The 20,984-nt window shown below is 44.6% G+C and overlaps 1 protein-coding gene across 10 annotated transcripts in view; it reads right to left on the reverse strand.

Annotated features, from left to right (window-relative positions):
• Positions 1-2,269: 2,269 nt before the first annotated feature.
• The window catches only part of SRPK2 (SRSF protein kinase 2), a 254,237-nt gene continuing 235,522 nt past the window's right edge, over positions 2,270-20,984 (reverse strand). For 5 of the 10 annotated variants that reach the window (XM_025292018.3, XM_025292013.3, XM_025292015.3 and 2 more), the window contains 6 exons: positions 20,005-20,105; positions 19,787-19,894; positions 15,127-15,196; positions 14,406-14,498; positions 13,978-14,070; positions 2,270-3,926 (listed from right to left, as the gene is read on the reverse strand). In XM_025292018.3, the coding sequence (XP_025147803.1) occupies positions 3,742-3,926; positions 13,978-14,070; positions 14,406-14,498; positions 15,127-15,196; positions 19,787-19,894; positions 20,005-20,105 (650 nt within the window). In that variant the 3' untranslated portion in view covers positions 2,270-3,741. Of the gene's footprint in view, positions 3,927-13,696; positions 13,947-13,977; positions 14,071-14,405; positions 14,499-15,126; positions 15,197-19,786; positions 19,895-20,004; positions 20,106-20,984 lie in introns of those variants that run through there. The other 5 variants (XM_025292016.3, XM_025292020.3, XM_025292023.3 and 2 more) reach the window with 3 other exon arrangements.

Consider the following 20,984-nt stretch of genomic DNA (forward strand, 5'->3'; position numbering starts at 1 on the left):
CCAAATTGTCCTGAACAACTTCTGAGATTGGGGTCTGTTTAAGCGTTTTTTTGTTTGTTTTTACAAACGTTACCTTTTCCAGATAGTTTGTAAGGAGCCTTCCATTTTCTTTAGCAACTACTACCTCAGTTGGACTGGACCGCAACAAGCGTCAGGAAGCAGTAAAGGCTTGTTCCTGTAATGTTCCTACATGTCATTTCGCAGGAGCAAGAGCCATAGGAAACTACCATGCTACATAAATGCTACAAACATTCAGTTATCTGACATCATACGAAAGGAATCCATTTCATTAAAGCAGCACATGATTCAATTATAAACTACTTTACAACCTTTTGAAAATACACAGTATCTCACCTAAAAACAGGAATATCTCACTTGGACATGTTAGCACATGACTGAAGTGTCCTACTGATGAATCAAAACTATGTGAAAACCTTAAATTAACACAATAATGTCTAGCTATAGTATTTAAAAGACTAGTAGGAAATAAAATTTGTTTTGCGTGTACAAAACTAAAGGAAAAGTAGTATTTCTTAGCTAAGCAAAATGAAAACGGCCTCTCAAGTGAACATTTTATAGCTGAAATATATTATTTTGGAATAGTACTTATTATCGTCTACCTCTCAGGAGGAGTAAGTATAACCAATAGAAAGGACAGTATTTGTCAACACATCTTTCATCATCCAGTTGCTTAATTTGGCACAGTATATGAAATCTGTGTACGGGACAAAAAAGTAGACAGACTAAAAATGACTAAGATTGGCAGTAATATGTTTTACACTTTTAATTTCCATTTCCTTTTAAAAATAGCTACATTAACATAGCTTTGCTTAGGGCTCAATCCTGATCATCTTAAAATTTTAAAAGAACTTAGGTCAGCTTTGCCCTCTTTGATCAGCAGACAAAATTCTACTTACAGTATTCACTAAAGAAACATCTATCTGAGAAGAAACAGCTTTACATCATCTACTGCCTGACTGATAGTTTTAAACAGAAGACAAAGTCCCATAATGAATTATCAGTATTCACACTTCTTTAAAAGGACTGTTCTGAAGATTTAATTCCTCATAGTTTTATATTTGCCTACTACATAAATAAGTATACAGAAGCCTTTCTGTAAACTCCATTAATCTCTAAAAAAGTAATGGGAGAAAACTGGAATTTAAGAAGTATCTCAATAGAAAAACAGTAGTTTATCCTGGTTAGCTAGCTATAGATGATCCAAGTACAGGAAGAAGCAAGTTAGTAAATCAGTTTTCACCTAGAAAGTTTATGTTTTTCTGAAGCTCCTATATCCACTTTTCCTCTGCCTTGGGGCAGTCCTAATTTCCAGCCAGCCAGCTTCTGAATCTGCTATAATCACATATGTGATCCACTGCTTGTCATTTTCCATGAAGACTTCACACAGACTAGAGAAAGGAAAAGATAGGACATTCAACTAAAATCACTGAGCTGGCTATAGTGTTTTGCATAACCAGTGATTCTCATTGAGCTTATATGCGTTCATCATCATCAAGTCACCAAGAATATGCTAAAAACCAAAGTATACCTAATACCCTTGTATATTCTTTGTAGAACAATTGCTTTTACATTTGTAAACTAGTAGGCTATTTTATAAGTGACAGATCCTAACAAAAGTAATAATAACCTAGACTGTTTTCTAACATGGGCCAAAACTGTATTAGACAAACTATTCAAGTGTGCTATAACCCTGATAAAAATTCTTACAGACTTAGGGAAGACATACATGTATTCCGTGGTTCTCGGGAGAATGGTTCCTGTGCACGTCATGGATGGCATCACTGGTCTACAGCCACTATCTTTCACAGAACCTACAAGGTAACCTGCAGCCTCATTAGAAAAATTTAGCATTCATATCACATAAATGAATGCTATCTTCCACCTCACAGCAATACGATCTAATGCTGATTCCCAAGAGAATTACGTGTCTCATTCCTTCACAGTGAATAGTTTAAAAAAATAAAACTGACAGTGCTCAAAATGTAATCAGCATGTTTTTGATGAAATATGAATGGAAAAGGTTCACAGAGATTCTAGGTTCTGAATCTATAGTACAGCATGTTTTCTAGACCCTTGTCATAACCCTTACAAACAATGAATGTTTTCCTCATATTAAGCCTTGATGCATGTTCTACATTTCTTTCAACAGGAATGCTGGTATGTCCTTTAATTCTGGTTATACTACATTAAAAGGATAGCAAATGTTTGTTTCTATCACTTCAAATACAGGCCAATGACCAAGGCAATGTCTGGGAAAAAAAAACCAAAACACTTTAATTTTTAAGACAACTGCAAGCACCTCAAACAATGGATTATTGTTACAACACTTGTTATCTTTTCACAATCTAGTTATTGCAAAGGCATATGGATAAATGTTAATGGACAAAGTCAAGAAAAACGAGGCACCTTGAGGAATGTAAAATTTAAAAAAAAAACAACATTCAATCCACTGATTTCTAAAAGAGGCTAAATGTACCTCTATATATTACATTCTAAAATTGTATTGCCTACTATGGTTTGTGTCCTGGATTCTACAATTTTAAGGAAATGCTTAAACAAAATTGTGTGCAACCTGCAAAGGGAAAATCATTTTCTCAACCTCAATGCATGGAAAGACAATGAAAAAGCTAGTAAAATTTGTTGTAGCCACACACAAAACTGTCTCTGGAATGAATGCAGTCCCTGTTTTCTCTGAGATGTTAGTATTCTTTCTTCCCATTGCACTGCAAGTTGTATATACCATACCTTGGTTCTAGACAAACACGAATAAGCTTTTCCAAAAAATATATGTGTATTTTTTCATTCCACACACTGAACATGTTTCTCATGTCCAATTTAATCTATGTATAGTTTAACTTACAGTGCCTGGAGGAAGCAACACCACGTGGTACTGGGCCACCACATTTTTAAAGGGAAATTGCTCTTTTTCCTTAAAAGTACTTCTAATTAAAAATATGCAAAAATACGAATGGGACCACTAAACTATGATGTGTATTTCAGAACGAGAAGCATGTCCTTTCTTTAAAGTGCCATACAGGGAATGACATAACCTAGAGCCAGTTGTTTAAAATCCAATGCAAAAGGACTGTCATGGAATGAAAAGTTTGCACAACTCCTTGGAGCAGTTAAAAGTCCATTACATGCAACTTAGGCTACAAAGCACTCAAGACTGGGTAGCTTTTCTGAAATTTGAGTCCCCATCCCATATTTAATGCAAATTAACATTTACAGGGTGCATTTACATACACTATAATACAGGAATGATGTCCCTTTGCCAGAAGATCAAATTGTACATTTCCTTGCTATTTCTTGGTTCCAACTTGATAATTTCTTAAGATTGTAAATTATATAGTACTCAGCTAAAATATTTCTTCATAAATAGTTACAAAACCTGCCAAAACACAAGGAGGAAAGTATTTTTCGTTCAAAAAAAAAAATGACATTTGAATGTCACACAACACAAGAAACAATGCTTAGAGACATGTTATTGTTTTCAGAAGAAAAGTGGGTCAGTAAACTACTAAGCTGAAGACAAGACTGCCCTTCCCCAGGATCACAGTGCACAAGAAGCGAAACGTCAAATGACAGTACCTCAAAGCAAAACAAAGGTCTGAGGATGAAGCCAGCTCACTTGTAATCCTGTTAAGAATGAGAGTCCCCCTTTAGGGCCAATGCACTGGACAACATGGGCCAGATCAGAATGGGTGAGTGCAGAATCTGCTAAGAATTCAACCAAGGATGCCGAAGGCATTCGCCCGCTGAAGCTCGTTTTTCTGGAACCATTTCTAGCATCGGGATCAGGAAATCTGTAAACTGTGCAGCATCTTCATGGGGCCAGCCATACTTCTCCACAAGTACATCAAAGAGGCTCCAGGGCTTCAGTTTGGTGATGTGCCGCAGCTCTCCTACAGGGAAGAACAGGCAATGTCAAGAAAGCTTCTCAAGTGCGTTTCCCATTGTTGGTCCAGCTGAGTTCTTTACAATAAAGCAGATACTTACCTTTGCAACACTACACGACAACAAGGGCCAGCTTCCCCACTGAGGAAGCTCGGTGAATGTAAACGGGTTCATTTAAAGGGAAAATTCATCTGTATCAGTTCCAGGTTTCTTTAAATAAGCGGAGCACGCTGAGGACACTCAGAGTATTTTCATTTGCTAAGATGGATCCAGGTACTCTTCAACTTGGGACTCTTTGCAATTTGCTTCTTTGCTTAGAAAAAGCTTTAAGATACATGCTATTTTAAACTCCTTAAAATAGACTTTTTTTCCTGCAGGTTACCATGAAAAGAAAGGGGAATCTTTTCATCTGGAAGAGTGCTAATGAAGAGAACTTTGGGTGATGTATCAATACTTTATCTCTACTGTCCAATATGGTCGCTGCCAGCTCAACACAGCTACTGAGCACTCAGGATGGAGCTGGTGACTAAGGAACAGAGGTTTAATATTTAGTTTAAATAGCTACAAGTAGCCACTGGCTACTGTTACTGGACAGCAAAACTCTAGAGTCCACCCAAATCAAAATCCCACTGATCTCCACAAATCTGTTCTAAAATCTATCAGACATCAATTTATAAAAAGCCTTAAGTTATCCTTTTCAAAATTTTCTAACTGCAGTATGAAAAGTGCCAGTCATGAACAGCCCTCTTCATGTCAGAGTGACTGACATGCTAGTAAATGGTCTGGGAACTGTAATAGCCTTTTTCATAATAGGAAAAAAAGTCATTTTAAGTCAAAAGGACAGGATGACTGTCATGAAGAATAACTCATTTTCCCTGCTGGAAATGTTCACAGGAGGTGCCACAGGACCTGCACACCGCGAAGCCACCTCCATGCCCTGGGAACCAGGCTGCTGACAGACGCCTCACACACGGGCTGGGCCAGTTCCTCTCTCTGGGGATGCCCGCTGTGGCCTGAACAGAGCAGGGGGGCTAGCACACAACACGCGCCCAGAGGGTCGGTCCTGCGCTCACAGAGGTCTTCTCAGGAGGCCTGGTGTGTGACTCAGAGTAGATGCACACCCCTCCTCTTTCTTTAATCATAGATAAGGTAAAAGAATATCCCAAAAGACAGTATCACAATGTAAAATAACAAAAGGAAAAAATAACTTGTAATTACCCCATGATGACTTCCTTTTGGCCTAGATGCTTTCAACCTACATTCTTATGAACTGGTCTGTCTATGGGGTTGTCATGATGTGCACACAGTTCTGAACAAAGAAATCACAAGACTATATCTCTGGGAAAGGGAGAGGGTGTAAGTAAGTTCCTGACTCCCACATGAAGACAGGGCTCAGAGCCAAGCATGGAGACCAAGAGGCAGCTGTCTGCCATCTGAGAGGAGCAAGTGTTCCCTCTCCTGGCAACAGACAGGCTCCACGAGAATAAGTGGGAGCAACCAATGAATGTTCACCCCTTTACCCAGAAACTCCTGTTGTAGGAATCCTACCTAAGGAAATAAACCCTGGCCCCCAAATATGCTCACTGCAAAATTATATTATATACTCACAAAATTGTAAGTGTTCAGTCATCAGAGAATTGTGGCCAAAAACACAGCCAGACCCAGTACATATACTTGGTGAATATTATTTAATATTACTCAGTAACATGGTGGAAACTGTATGGCCACATGTTAAGTAGTAACAAAAGTCAAAACTACATTCTAGGGACTTCCCTGGCGGTTCGGTGGTTAAGACTCCACATTCCCAGTGCAGAGGGCATGGGTTCAAACCCTGATCAGGGAACTAAGTTCTGTATGTTGCCTGGCATGGCCAAAAAAACCAAAACTATGTTCTACAAATGATCCCAAAAGTAATTTTCAAAGAGCCATAAAGATGGAAAGCAGGCGTCCCCAGACATCAGCTTTGTTTAAGGTTGTTTCTTCCTCTTTCCGCATCCTCTCTAACGCAGCTCCACTGATTCTGTAGTGACTGCTGATGTCACCAGGACAACGTTAGCGCAAACTATGGAGGCACACACGCAACATGGCAAAACCCGCTCCACGGGGGACATCACCCTGTGCTGGGTGGGATAAGCACTCTCCAGGTTTGCCAATAAGAGCAACTGCTGAGCACGAGCTGCTCAGAACTGGGAATCTACTCCTGAGGATGCCATTCTCAGACTAAGCTCCATGAACAGGCATCCAAGTACACACAATCTTCCATGAAAGGAGAGCTGCTTCATCATGAGAGATGCCTTAAAATCTGCATAGTAACAGGAAAACCATACAAGGCAGGAAAGCTATACTATCAACTGATAAAGATGGTTCCAAAAGAAATCCTAGAATATCTGACACACTTCTGACCAGGTAAACCCACACAGAAAACTGTATGTACAAAGATACTGAATACATAACAATATTGCAATAATAAAATAGTGTGTTGCCTCTAAAATGAACAAATATGTGGATTAGAAGGTAGGTGGGAAAACTCTACAATGCCAAGAAACACGGGTAATGTACTCACCTCACCCTGTCATCATATGTACAACTTATATTCAACTGCATAAGCAGCAGCAGCACTAACTTATAAACAGTTGACAGAAGTTACTTAAAAACAAACCTTAAGTGCCCAAACTCACACAAATTCATACATGCAGTAGCCTTCCTGGTGGCTCAGGGGTAAAGAATCCACCTGCAATTCAGGAGACCCAGGAGACACGGGTTCAATCCCAGGGTCAGGAAGATCCCCTGGAGAAGGATATGGCAACCCACTCCAGGATTCTTGTCTGGGAAATCCCACAGATAGAGGAGGATGATGGGCTGCAGCCCACAGGATCACAAAGTCGGACACGACTGAGCACACACATTCCTAGAACTGCCAAGAAAAGGCTCCTTTGATAAGGGAGGGCCTCAAGTCCACTCATCAGCTCCAGTCTGACCCATAACACTCAAGAAACACAGCCACCCCCATTCCCACCACGTATAATACAAAACAAAAATAAAACTATCAGATAATAAAACATTTTTAAAATATTTTTTTACTATCTGTCCTACTGTACAAATAGCTTTTACACCTTGGCAATTTTTCCCCTTAGGAAAATATATCAAGATATGTTTTGTTGAAACAAATTGTGCCAATACCAAAACACTTGACTGACAGTCTTTACTTCTTAAACCGTTTCCAACCCTTTCTTGCGTAAAGAATGCCGAGTAACACGTAACTGTCCCTTGGCATCAAGCTCTCACACACATGCAGGCCACCTGGGTGCCAGCAAGGCAGCGCTGCCTCTCAGGCTTCCTGACCTGCTCTGTGGGCAGAGCCTCCCGACACACACACGAGGAGGCTGATGGCAGCAGGCCTGAAGGAGGGGCCTCCCTGAGGAAAGGCTCGGGTCGGCCACTCCACATGCAGGCCCTGGCTACGAGCTCTTGCTAAGGAAAAATATTAAGCACTTCTGTTCCTCTTCTCTGGAGTATTATTTTAGGTGGCTTATGAAGGAAAATATATTATTTTGCCTATGAGGTTATAACATTCCAGAATTAAACACAGAAGCATGTGAGGTTTTACACCACACACAGGGGACTATAAAACAAAATCCTGGTACTGTATTACTGGTAACTAAAAAAGAAACCATGATATAAAATAAATTAGGACAAATTTCAGTAGCATACACAGAGAAAGGAAACCTATCAGTAGATACAGGTACTAAGGAAGACAAAAAACTTAAAAATTCTGAATAATTTCCTACAAAGTACATGTAAGTAAATATTTGAGGTCAAATTCTAAATGAACCCTACCTCCCACACAAATAAAAATTAACTCAAATGGATCCTAGACCTAAGCAGAAGAGCTAGAGCCATATGTTTTTAGAAGAAAACAGAAAAATAAATTTTCATGATCTTGAAGTAGATAAGGGTTTCTTAGATATTAGATCAAAAGCACAAGTAACAAAATTAAGAAACAGAAAACTGATACTCAAGTATCACATGCACATTCAAGAGAAATGAAAACATTGTATCTACACAAAACTTGCACATTAATGTTCACAGCAGCATTATTAATAGCCAAAAGGTGGGAACAACCCAAATGTCCATCAATTGGTGAACAGGAAAATCCGATGTGGTCTGCTGCTGCTGAGTCACTTCAGTCGTGTCCTACTCTGTGCGACTCCATAGACGGCAGCCCACCAGGCTCCCCGGTCCCTGGGATTCTCCAGGCAAGAACACTGGAGTGGGTTGCCATTTCCTTCTCCAATGCATGAAAGTGAAAAGTGAAAGTGAAGTCGCTCAGTCGTGTCCGACCCTCAGCGACCCCATGGACTGCAGCCTACCAGGCTCCTCCATCTATGAGATTTTCCAGGCAAGAGTACTGGAGTGGGGTGCCACTGCCTTCTCTGCCAATGTGGTCTAGTTACATGAAAAAAAGGATGGAGCACTGATTAATGTTACCCATGGATGGACTTGGAAAGCACGAGAGTAAATGAAAGGAGTCATTACAAATATCAACATACTTTATGATTCCAACTATATGAAAAAATCCAGAATAGGCAAATTCATAGACAGAAAGCAGACCAGGACTGCCAGCGGCTGATGGTGGGGGGATGGAGGGGGAGTGCTAACAGGCCCAGGGTTTCTTTTTGCAGTAATGAAAACGTTCTAAAATTAGACAACAGTAACATTTGCGTAACTGTGTGAATATACTAAAAATTACTGAAATGCACACTTTGAAAGGGTGAATTGTATGGTATGTAGATTACACCTCAATAAAACTGATACTGAAAAACTGGCACAAAGCTTACCAAAAAATTAACTTTAAAAAAGAATTCCAAGGCTGTTTAAGGATGCGGTAAAAACAACTCACTACTGAGGAGCTCAGAATAAATGACAGCAATCAATGGGATGAACTATGACAGAATTTACCTGAACATGCTGTAGCAATTTCACTGCCTTTTTTTTTTAAACCACATGCTCAAATTGAAGTAGTTAAACAGTGACTGAAACCTAGTCTCGGCAGTGGCTGGCTATCTTCCTCGCGCCCTTGCTATGTGCTGCATTGTACATATGGCCTCTGACATCATCACACCGACTCCTGCTGCAACTCTCGCAGCGGGGCTCTGTCACACAGCCTCCCTGCGGGGACCTGTGAGACGACAGGCATCACCAGGACTGGCCCAGTGTAGGGACCGTTCCCACCCTGCTTCCAGCTCACAAAGGCCACCTACAGCTAAGACTGGGACTCCAGTGAAGACTTCAAATGCCCCTACTGTGGACAGAACCCCACTTCCTCTGGCAGCCCCAGCCCCTGCTCACACGGAGCTCAGGTCCTGAGAGAGTTTATCACAGAGAGGAAAAACCAGACTTCTTATAACACAGAATTAATGCTCCCGATAAAATCAGAGTTAAAGCAGTTTATGTTTCAAAGGCTTTAAGACTCACAAGTACGAAGACACTTTATTCTGGTTATTTGCAGAATCAAGTGCCCACTGAGCTCAGCCGAGCCAACACGCGCCTGCAGGCCCATCTCAGCATCTGGCACCCACATGACAGAGCGGGGCCTCAACTGATGCCTCGTCCTTCCTCCCCAGTGTTGCCAGGCCGGGCAGCCCTCAAGTTTACAAACCACTGTAAGCCTACCTGGGCTACCTCCTGTCTTCACTGCGTATGCCTCATGGAAATGCTATGATCAAGAAGGTTTTAAACTTGAAACCAAGCAGATCACGTGGGGCAGCGCCCAGCCAGTGCAGGCCAAACACCATACAGGAGCTTTTCTCTTCACAGAAATAAGAGAATGTGATGATTTTTAGGTAATTCTGGAGGTAAGTTAAAAATCAACCTAAAAAGTTTCATCTGAACGTTAAAAATCAAGAATAGTACCTCTACTAAAACCCGGCTCCTGAGAATTTCCTAGCAGTCCAGTGGTTGGTACCCCACACTCTCACTGCCGGGGCCCAGCCTCTACCCCTGGTCATGGAACTAAGATCCCACAAGCAGAGAGATGCAGCCAGAGGAAAAAACAAAAAAAGACTGAAAACCCAGCTCCTGAGTTTCACCCTCTCCTGCACTTTTCTCCTCCTCCTACTGGACATCACTTACCCTGAGGTTGCCTGCAAATGTAGTCCTTTGACTACACATGAGTTTCTTGCATGCTCTGAAATTTCCCACTGTACTTACGAGGTCTCTGGTCTGACACATACTATCAGTCACATGTATTACAACACACTCAACACCCTCAGCTAGAATCAAGCAGCTTTTTCTTTTTAAAGATAACCATCTCCTCTGATATTTCCATCCTCAATACAGCAACTTTTACTAAAATGATGGCGCCACCTGTTTGGCAGAACAATGAGGTGTGCTCCTGACTGGACTGTTTTTCTCGCCGTCACTTTCCTAGGTCCGTGTCTTAGTCCATTTGCCGCTTACAGCAACAAACTGCCTTCTCACTGTCCTCGAGGCGGGCGCCAGTGTGGCGGGTGAGGGCCCTCTTCCAGGGCAGAGGCTCTGCGTCCTCTGGTGGTGGAGGGGCCAGCGAGCTCTCCAGGTGTCTCCATAAGGTGCTACACCACTCATAACTTGATGCGTCTTCTAACAGCCCTGCTCCTAACACTGTCACCTTTAGGGGTCAGGCACGGGTTTGGAGGAACCCATACTGACACCCAGACCAATGCGAGCCAGCAGGGGGACAAGACCCACAGAGGCACTCACTTCTGCTGGGCCACACCTTGACACACAGACCAAGATGGCTTTTCTTATATATCTTTGAGGCTAGTCCCACACTCAAAGACCGGAAGATTAAATCCTAATATGGTGAGAACAGTAATTACATTTCTGGCCAAAAAAATGCACCTCAATTTTAAAAGGCCTGACCAAGAAACAATTCAAACTATTAGCAGTTATTTTATCCTGAATTTTAAGCAAGATGATGCCACTTAGCTGCACCTCAGTTTTAGCCGTAAGGCACACAGCCCACTCCTCCTCCCCAGCGTCAGGTGGGGGTGAGATGTGCTTCCCGCCCAGGAGGACGGGGAGGACAGAGACCGGGAGGCCACTGCTCGGCCCTCTCGAGCCCCCTGCTTTCCAAAGAGGCGTAGGCAAAGGAATGGCAGTTTTCAATTTCACCTTTCTCTACCAGTTCTGGCACAAAGGTATTTTAGAAGAAATTTTAAATGGATCCATTTAAGATCCCATTATTTCTAGAACACATATACACTTCCCTTACTGGTGGAGGCATGCCAGCACACATTTTAACTACAGCCAAGGGACACGGTGAAATCAACTTCATGACAGACTCTCACTCATCATCATACTATTCCCATGAGTTCTGTGAAAGCCCCAAATCCCTCATGAGTTTCAGAGTTACTACAAATCAATAATAATCAAGAAAGAATGTAAGTCCCCATTCCCAGTCACTGTAGGGGATTTCCTACCTAATCATTCAAAGGAAGGAGAAAAGGACTCTAGTTGCCAGAGTAACACAAGTCAGCTCCGGGTCAGTCTACCTCTACCGAGGACGCCAGATGCCCTTCAACTCTGCAGGCCACCTTCAAACATGCTCTTCAAACAAGAGCCCGGCCACACAATCTCCACAACACACACACATGACAATGTGATGATGGAGCAGCAAGGTCCACACAAGCACTTTATACTCCCCTCTGGGCGCGAGCAGTGCTCCCACTGTCCGAGGAGTAAGGGCACTACGGGAAGGCCGGTGTGAAAGCCAGGACCCTGGACAGAGCACCCTGAGCCGGACTCAACCATGGGGCACATCAGGACCCCAGGGTCACTTACCAACACCTGTTGAAGGAGCCCCACAGGTGCGGTGAGGAGAGGGCTCCAGGCCCACCACTGGCTCTGTTGGGACTTGGCAGCTTTCACCCCCTGGTGCCTAGAGCTCAGATCAGAGGCAAAGCCCAAGAGGAGCAAGGGTCTCCAAGCAGGGTCTCCATGAGCAAACCTGTGCACAGGCTGTGGGCAGAGGCATCTTCAAATCATTTGCCTCACTTCATTTTCTCACCATTCAAGGCCCCGCCTTTTGTCCCTCTTCAGCTTCTTCCCCACTACGCACAGTGCTGGTCCCTTGTTGCTACAGAGCCAAGCGCAGCAGCAGCACAACGAAAGGAAAAGCCCCTGTGCACCTTGCTGGCTGCTGGTCGTCAGCACAGCTGATGCCTGAGGCGGGGATGAGAGCCCTCCCGGGCCTTCCCCTGCCCCCTCTGGGGCGCCCGCAGGCCCACACTGCGCGGCACATCAGGCTGCTGCTCTGGCTGCCCTCCCCTCACACCCACTCCTGACGTGGGGGAAGGCTGTGGCTGGGGCAGGTCATCTCCCAGCCAAGTCCCCATGGGGCTCAGGCCACCTACAGGCTCTGAAAATGTTCCAAAATGTGGAAGGAGTCTACCTTGATTAAAATAAACACAATTCCCCAAGTCATGCCATCCCAGGCCAAAATAATCCAGAGCTTTCCTTTGCTTCAACTATGTTCAAATAACATTTTCTGGAAATCTCCTAGGAAACTGTCCACTCTCAGCAATACTGCTGTCCAGAAATTCACAATGTACACAGTGTCTTCCTGTTTATAATAATAAAGGCATCAGCTCTCAGCATACCCCGGGTTGCAGACACCCTCTCACACCTCCTTGGAGGGAGGGTGCACCCCCAGAAGGGACCCCCAGCGGCCTGGGGGACAGTGCAACACGCCATGCCCAGTCCCCTGCTGCACTCCAGCCCCAGCTCTGCCACTGAATGTGCTGCCCTGAGTACAACCTGAGACCACGTGAAAGTCTGTGTGTGGCGAGGGGACCTTTGTACCTGCTGGAGTGACCCAGACTTGAAGACAAGATTCTCAGAACCAAACTAATACATGTCTGAAGAACATTTTCCCCAATTTTTTTTCCTGTGATGAGATTTAAAAAAAAAAAATACTACATCCAGTTACATACTTCACAGGTTACCCACTAGGTGGGCACAATGAAGTTGAGAGTCTGGTCAATGTACTCAGAGTAAGTGGAGTAGGAAAACATCATCTTTGGCATGGTTAGCAATCAGGCCTCATGCAAAAACAGGGAAATGAAATTCAAAAGATAAGACAGGATTGGTTAGCTGGAAATCAACAAAGTGAATCATAAAGCATCACTACTATACAAGAATGCCTTATCTCACAGGAAAATAAGCCAAATTTGGAGAATCAATTTGACTACAGCAGTACTTGCAAAGATTTCTAGAAACTCCATGTCCTGCCCACATCAACTTTAAAAAGTTCTTTTTTTAAAGCAAAATTGCACTCCTCCCCCTGCAAAAAAAAAAAATCTACGCTGAAAAAACATGAATTAAGAGGGCTATCCATGCTCACATGAAAGACAATGGCACTGGGGAAAGGTTCTGTAAAAATAAATTCCCTGGGGCTTTTGGGTGTTTTTAAAAATTGATCATTAACTAGGGACTATCCAGGGCAAAGAGCTGTGTTCTAGGCCATGCCAAGGGGTGATAAACAAGTATAATATTAAAATAAATCACCTACAGTACAGTGTGAGGTGAGGCCCCGGGAGAACAGGAGCTGATGTGTAAGAATGTGAGGTACACAGGATGTCGCAGGCCCACTCCCCCTACAGAACCAGCTCAGACCCATGAATTAGGACGCAGACAGACTGCCATTCAGTCCACTCTCTAGGGCTCTGCTCCACTGCAAAAGCACTCTGGCTCCAGGAACAACATGGAAAATGGAAAGGCAAGTATAGCTGGTTTCTAAAAATCATTTAAACTCTTTTTATAAATACTTGAATACATGGACCGGTGCTTAGCATAAAGGAGAGGTGTGGAGAAGATCAAAGGAGTTTCGGAAGACTGTTCTCTTACAAATTCTTATCCCACAAATATCGGATGATTCTTTATTTCTTGAGAGGTTTCTTCAGCAGAATCCCGCAGGTGTAAAAGTCCAGATCTGTATCCACTGCCCAAATGTGAATGCACACTGTCTCCTTAGGGAGAGGATCATGCTGAAAATTAGTGTTACGTAAATACCGTTACCTTTTCTGGTGAAAAACTCCTTGGAATATTTCCCCAACATAGCGTATTTTCGAGGGACTTTCCCCAGCAGTTCAATGATCAATGCTATGTGATCTGCATTGGGAAACATTGCCAGCAAAACAGAAACACACGACAGTTTAATCAGTACACTGCATGCAGACACCGCTATCGCCCGCGCAGACAGAAACAGAGCGCCGCCCGCACAGAGCACAGGCTCTGCCTGAAGGCCCCTCGGAGGAGATGCACAAGGGGCCGCAGCCTGGGGCCAAATGCGGTCTCCTTCTCAACTTTGAGATCAGCACAGGAATTCTGCTGGGTTGCTTTGGGAATTTAAGAGAAATGCCTTTGTCACCATTAATGCTACCATCAGCAGCTGCTATTCCGTTTCTGTCTGCATCGTGGCGCTTTTCAAAAAGAAGAGGTACTACCTCTGCGATTGAAGAATTCCCGAGAATATTTTCCAGATAGAGCAAAGTGCCTTGGGATACTGCCTAGCAGCTCTATGATGTGGGCTATGTGGTCTATGGAGGAGAGAAAAAAAAGGATACGGGAATGGGAGGGGCAGAGGGAAGGATGGGATAAAAGAAGAGGGGGGGGAAATCGAAATTAGTAAAAAATCAGAAATAGATTCAAATCAACAATGTCTGCAGCACATCCATGCAGAGGCTTCTGGGATGGCAGGCCTCAGGACTGGAGTGTTAACGGCCAGTTAACCAGCTGACCTGAGGCCAGCTCACCCCAGGTCACCCCAGCATTGCAAGCAAGTAAGCATGGAGATGGGCAGGTTTGCAGATGGAATTCAAGCCAGAATTCCGTCGTTTTAAATTCAGCCCCCGACAGGACAGAGAAATGGGCAGCAGATCAGTGGACATAAGGACCACGGAAAGGCCTCGGGTTTGTCCGGCCTGTCCTCTCCCAGCCTGAGAGGGGGTGGGCTGAGGCCACAAGCTCCCCGCAGGGTCACCTGTGCCGGGAGGCTCTGCCCAGTCACTGTGACTGAGGGGGCTTCAAGCTCTAAGGGAAAGCATCTGAATCTGGTGTTTGAAAACCAAACACAGTTCTATTTTTGTGCAAAAACACAATGTTCTCCAGAAGGCCCGGACTCTCTGTAGACCCATACCGAGGTATTCAGCAGGCAACAATACTTACCTTCGTCTCTGGAATAGTCTTCCCCAGAATGTGGTTCAAACAAATAATCTCCCGTTGCCAGCTCAAATGCCTAGGATACAACAGATGACATGCTAAGCGCTTCAGAGACTGGGTCCAAGCCAGCAATATTTTCTGGTACAAGAGACCTACATTTTATGAGGATCTGAATCAAACCAGAGTCTCCTTTAAAGGCTCAACACCAGGCTATTTTTCTTCTTCCCAAAAGTTCAAAGAAGCTTCAGAAACATTCTTAAATATTTCGGAAGAAGCAGCTGTGTGCGGGCCTAGCCGGAACACTCCAGGGACCAGGGCTGTCTGACCCTGAGCCTGCCCGCAACCTGCAGGCTGGCCTGGGCCTGGACCGAGGATGTTGCCACCCTCCTGAAGGAAGACCTTCGTGCCTTAGTAACTGGGGGCTCCTTTCAACAACTCTCACCACTTCATTCATTTCTGATTCAACCAAAGGAAATTTCTAGAACCAAAGAAACCCCTCTTGCTGTCACCCTGGGCCAGGAGGTGCTAGATCATTGTATAGGCCGCTTGTGGATGGCAAGGAGAGCTTCCTGGTTACAGGATCAGCCCCCAAGGGTACAGGTTAGGGTGCTGGTGAGGTGACAGGAGAGGTATTTATTTCCATTTCTGCCAAACTGTCTAAGGACCATGAGTCTAATTTGCTAACAGTAAATAAAGATGACAACTGCTACTGCTCTATTGATCAAATATCGTTTTCTAAAAAAATATGCTTTAAATAAGAATTTAAACAAATTAAAAGAATTCTTTTTAAAAAGAACAAGCCAAACCCCACTTCTGATCTCCCCCATACTTACTTCTCTTGTATATTAGAGTGCGCTGTTGTGGAGGCCCTCAGGGGCCCATCCCTGCTTCACCGATGCCCAGGGATCAGTGGCTGCTGCACTGCCCGCTCCCTCTCCAGACCTGGCCGAACTGGCCCACCCTCTCCCCTTCTGTTGATGATCGCCAACGTGCAACGAGGGCACCCATGAGGGAAGGCTCATCTGCCTGGGGTGTGGTCCCGCACAAACCAAGGCAAGTGCACTTAGCCCAGGACATCTCTTCCTCTTGCATTATTATTTTTTTTTAAAGAAAGGAGGGAAGTAGGATGACAAGCCTCTTGCCAGCTACCCTGCGATGAGCACTAGTTCATGAACTCAGGATCCCTGCCCTGAACCAGACCTGGGTCTGAGCTGAACCCAGATGTGCCAGGTCTTGGTATGGAGCAAGGGGGCAGGCACCTCAGGGCCTGCCCTCTCCACCCAGAACACAACAAGGACACTACCGGCAACCCCAGATCAGGGTGAAAAACTTCATGCCTGGCCACAGGTCCAAGGGCAACAAGTGGATCAGACACTAAATGTCCAAAAGCGTCTTTCTCACCGGGGACACAAGCCAAGAGAAAATGGTAAAAGCCCAATGCAGGCAGAAGACTCTGGAAGTTGAGGGATGGATCCATGGAAAGCATCAACTGCTCTTTACCATCCTTGGTTTCGCCTCATTCCTCTAATTGATTTCTAAAACCATTCCAATCTGGTTGTATGCATTTCTGTCAGCCTAACACTAAGCTACATCAGCTCAGCATTTTGTAAAGATGGCCATTTTGATTAGCATCCATGTATTTCCAAGGAAATACAACTTGAAGAAGCCTGTCAATGAAATGGTAAGGAAGAGGCAAGATGAAGGCTCCCCAACAAGTTATCAGGTCCTGATTCTCTGAATCGTGATAAGACTTTCTTTTTTTCTGCATGTTGTCGTTCTCTTTTATTATGTATCAAATTGTCTCCAACGTAAGTTACAACCTGATTAAACTCAATACTTCTTTCTAAAATCAATTTAAAGACACACAAAAAAATCTCTTTGTATACAATATCTTTTGTCCAGAGTCTAGCAAATATAATATCTTTCATTGCAGGATTTCTGCTTAAAAGATTTTAACAAATAGGACATAGACAACAGGATAAACACGCACCATAATGAAACATTAGCCTCTGTACTTTGCCACAGGTTTCAACTCTCTGAGTTACTCTCAATATAACTTTGTTGTTACTGTCCATGTTTAATACTGGAGAGATCTGGGTTCTTCCCTCGGTACTTGGTGCAGGACCCTCAGATGGCTTCCCCTGGAACAGCATTTGCCTTCAGGCTCTGGGGAGACCAGGTACCCCTTTCCTGAAATGCTATCGCATAGCAAAGCACTCCATTCTGAATAAATAAGGTCACGAATTCCTTCCATGATGTGAACACTCCTGAGCAGTTTGGTGAAACGTGTCAAGACTGGCACGTTTTCTTGTCTTTATGGCACTGACTGGGGGTCACCATGGAGCCCTATTCAAGGATTCTGACACACAAATGCAGAACCACCAATGTCAGGATCCACACCAAATGTTTAGATCATGCACACTTACATCTGGAGGAGTGCTAAAGCTCAAGAAAAGAACAAGAGAGTCAGCCACTGACATATCCCAGCTATTCCGCCTCACCCTGTCCAGCTCCAAGAGCACTCCGCCCTGCCAGTGGCAAACGCACTAGCCAGTGAACACGGGCACCAGCCACCACCCTTCCCTCCACTGGAGTCTCTAAAACGTAATGCCATTGACAACAAAGAACCCTGGGTTTTACCACTAAGAGCAATCCAGAGCTTTATTACAGCTTGGTGTCACGAATTTAATACACCGTTATGTATTTAAACTTTAACAGAAGTGGGGTGGGTGACGACTGCCTCACCTTCACCAGTTTCTCTACGGAGAACAAGACGGGACCTCTCAGTCATGACCTCCAGGGATGAGTGGGGTGGGAATGAAGGCTTGCCCCACTCCCAGAAAATCACCCCTAATTATAAGGAACTGTATAAGCAGCTCTAAAAGCACTGAGGGACTTCACTTCTTGGGAAGGGAGGAGGCAGAAGGGGACGGAGAGAGAGCGTGACACCGACGCCCCAGTTCCCAGTGATTACAGGGGCTGGAAGGACAGGGGCCGGTGCGGAGGCGCACACTCATCTCACGGAGAGCAAGACAGATAATCTGGTAAAAACTGCACTGGCAGCTCCAGCACTATGCTACTGCATCTGTGATCTTGTCCTATTTTTCTGGTTATATCACCAAAATTTAACACCCAAAATTAGAAGTACAAGATTTCAGAGTTGAAAGAGTTTTCAGAGTGTAATTCAGGACAACCCACATATGGCCCCTTCTGTGTAGCTGAAGACAAGTAAGGCCTGACCTCACACGTCCGGAAACAGAACACTGCTCCCCCGCAGCTCCAACTGGTGGAAGTGCCCTCCCTCTCCTGACCTGGCCTCTGCCTCCCACTGCCTCCCAGCCCTTCCACCCCATCCTGCCCCTGGACTCCTGCAGAGGGAGCCTGATTTCTTCCCTACATTCAAAGCAGCCATGACACACACACCAGCTCTTCTAACCGTTTGTCTCCATACCCAGCACAGCAAGGACTCAGTTTTTTATACTTATTGAGAAATGCAATTTTAAAATTATTCTCTGGCATTACCCATCAGAGAACAGAAAGGCATACTTTCTGTTCTAGACCTCTTTGGCCATACTGGTTGCAAACTTGAAAGACAGAGTTTCTTTTTTCATAGTTTTAGCATCAAAGGACACACACACAATGAGCGCTGCAGTAACCTTTAAATCACAGACGGTTGTATTTATTCTGCACTCTTTTTTTTTTTTTTAGTGAGAAGACAAGTACCAAGGTTTACACACATGCTCTCTCACTTTAAACAGAAAAGAAGAATGGGGGGGGGGTGGGGGGAGACGATACAAGAAAATCATGAAACACCACATGAGGCAACAGATACACCCATGTTTCCAACAAAAGACCACCAAGCTCAGCTCACTAAGAGAAACTGGCCAGGAAACAGGACCAAGAAAGAAACTGAAACTGGCTTATAGACAAGGGACTATTCATGCTCATTGGTTCACAGGTAAGGAGAGAGTGAGAAGAGACACTGGTGGAACTTGGGAGAGTTTAGACACAACCAGACTTTTGATGCACACAAGTGGCAGCAAAAAGGCTCTGCTATATCTCTATGTATCTATATATAGAGAGAAACAAGAGGCAGCCTGAGGCCCTGAGGAAAACCATCGCCAAGCTGCCTGTGGGACCAGACTCACTCAAACAGCACACACAGCTGCTGGTACCTCCGACGAGGCTAGACGGCCTAGAGCCGTAAGCCAGAACAGACTGTGCTTAACAGGAGAGAGCATCAACAGTGGTATGTGGGAGAGCCTCTCCTCTCCAGTAACACGTCTGTCAGACCGCCTCAAACCTTCCCCTAAATCACAGCTATTTCATCTTCCTCCCCAGCCTGAGTGAGGGAAACACAGGCTGTGTATAGCCCACAAGACTTCAAGAGCCAACAGGAATTACGTGAAGTCCTTCACCACGGCGGAGGTCTGTAGCTGGGGGCTATAGAGGGCCTTGCAAGGTTGTCTCTCACAAGCCCAAATCAAAACATACACCAGGACACGCCTGAGAAGGATCCTGCCAACTCTAAACCTTGCCCGCCCACCCCTCCATGGACAACCTCCTGTCAGAAGGCTTAGGCCATGGGCACTCGTAAGACTGGCCTACTGTGGGGACTAAAGGGATGAGCCTTTACATGGAGGAAAAGGGCACAGGCTGCTCTTACCATACATGCCGTACTCCAAATGTCAGCAGGCGTACTGTAACCTGCTCCTATTAAAACCTCTATGGATCTATACTGACGCGTCTGGATGTCTTCTGTGAAGTGTTTATGCTGGAAGGGAACAGACTACATTACTGTGGAGGAACTCAGACGTTAAAAAAGAGAAAAAGCATCGTCTAATACATGATCACAACCAAAGAAAGAAAAAACACTTTACTTACCACCCAACAAGCATTTCCAAGGTCTGCAATTTTAACTCTAATCTTATCGGCATTCCGTGGGTCCAGGGGATTCACCAGCAGGTCGGCTGCCCGGGTTTTCGCTGGCATGAGTAAACAGCAGGACAGTTAGGGCCTGGGTTAAGTGGTTTGCATGTGTGTACACAATGCTTGCAGGGCACACTCCTTTTCTAGAAAAGTAGTGGCATGATCATTTAGGCCTGGAATCCTGTAAGTTGACCTCAACAAATTTAAGTTCTCAAATTCTCCATCTCAGGGAAATACTTCATAAGAGGGCAAGCTGCCCAGAGACCCCATGCACACTGACTTGCCCATTCTCCTTTCTCCCCCTCCTTCACCTCTGGGTCAGGCCACTCAGTTCCTGTAACTTTTAGCTGTTCCTCATTAGACCACGTCAGTTCCCTACTGGTTTCCGTCTAGCTCGGAAGTGTGATATTACTAAACTCGAGGGTAGAGAGAATATTCCCCTGCAGGATGGAGAGGTGTATGTGTGCGTGCATGCATGTGGGGCGGAGAGGGGTGTGTGTGTGTATGTAAGAGTTGGACCATAAAGAAGGCTGAGCGCCAAAGAATTGATGCTTTTGAACTGTGGTGCTGGAAAAGACTCTGGAGAGTCCCTTGGACTGCAAGAAGATCCAACCAGTCAATCCTAAAGGCAATCAACCCTGAATATTCACTGGAAGGACTGATACTGAAGCTTCAATACTTTGGCCACCTGATGTGAAGAGCTAACTCATTAGAAAAGACTCTGATGATAGGAAAGACTGAGGGCAGGAGGAGAAGAGGGTGACAGAGGTTGAGATGGTTGCATTTTATCACTGACTCAAGAGACATGAGTTTGAGCAAACTCTGGGAGACTGTGAAGGACAGGAAAGCCTGGCATGCTGCAATCCATGAGATTGCAAGGGGTCAGACATGACTTAGCGACTGAACAACCATTTTTGGGCAGACCCTTGTATGAA

This window comes from Bubalus bubalis, chromosome 8 (genome assembly GCF_019923935.1).
Source record: "Bubalus bubalis isolate 160015118507 breed Murrah chromosome 8, NDDB_SH_1, whole genome shotgun sequence".
NCBI lineage: Eukaryota > Metazoa > Chordata > Mammalia > Artiodactyla > Bovidae > Bubalus > Bubalus bubalis.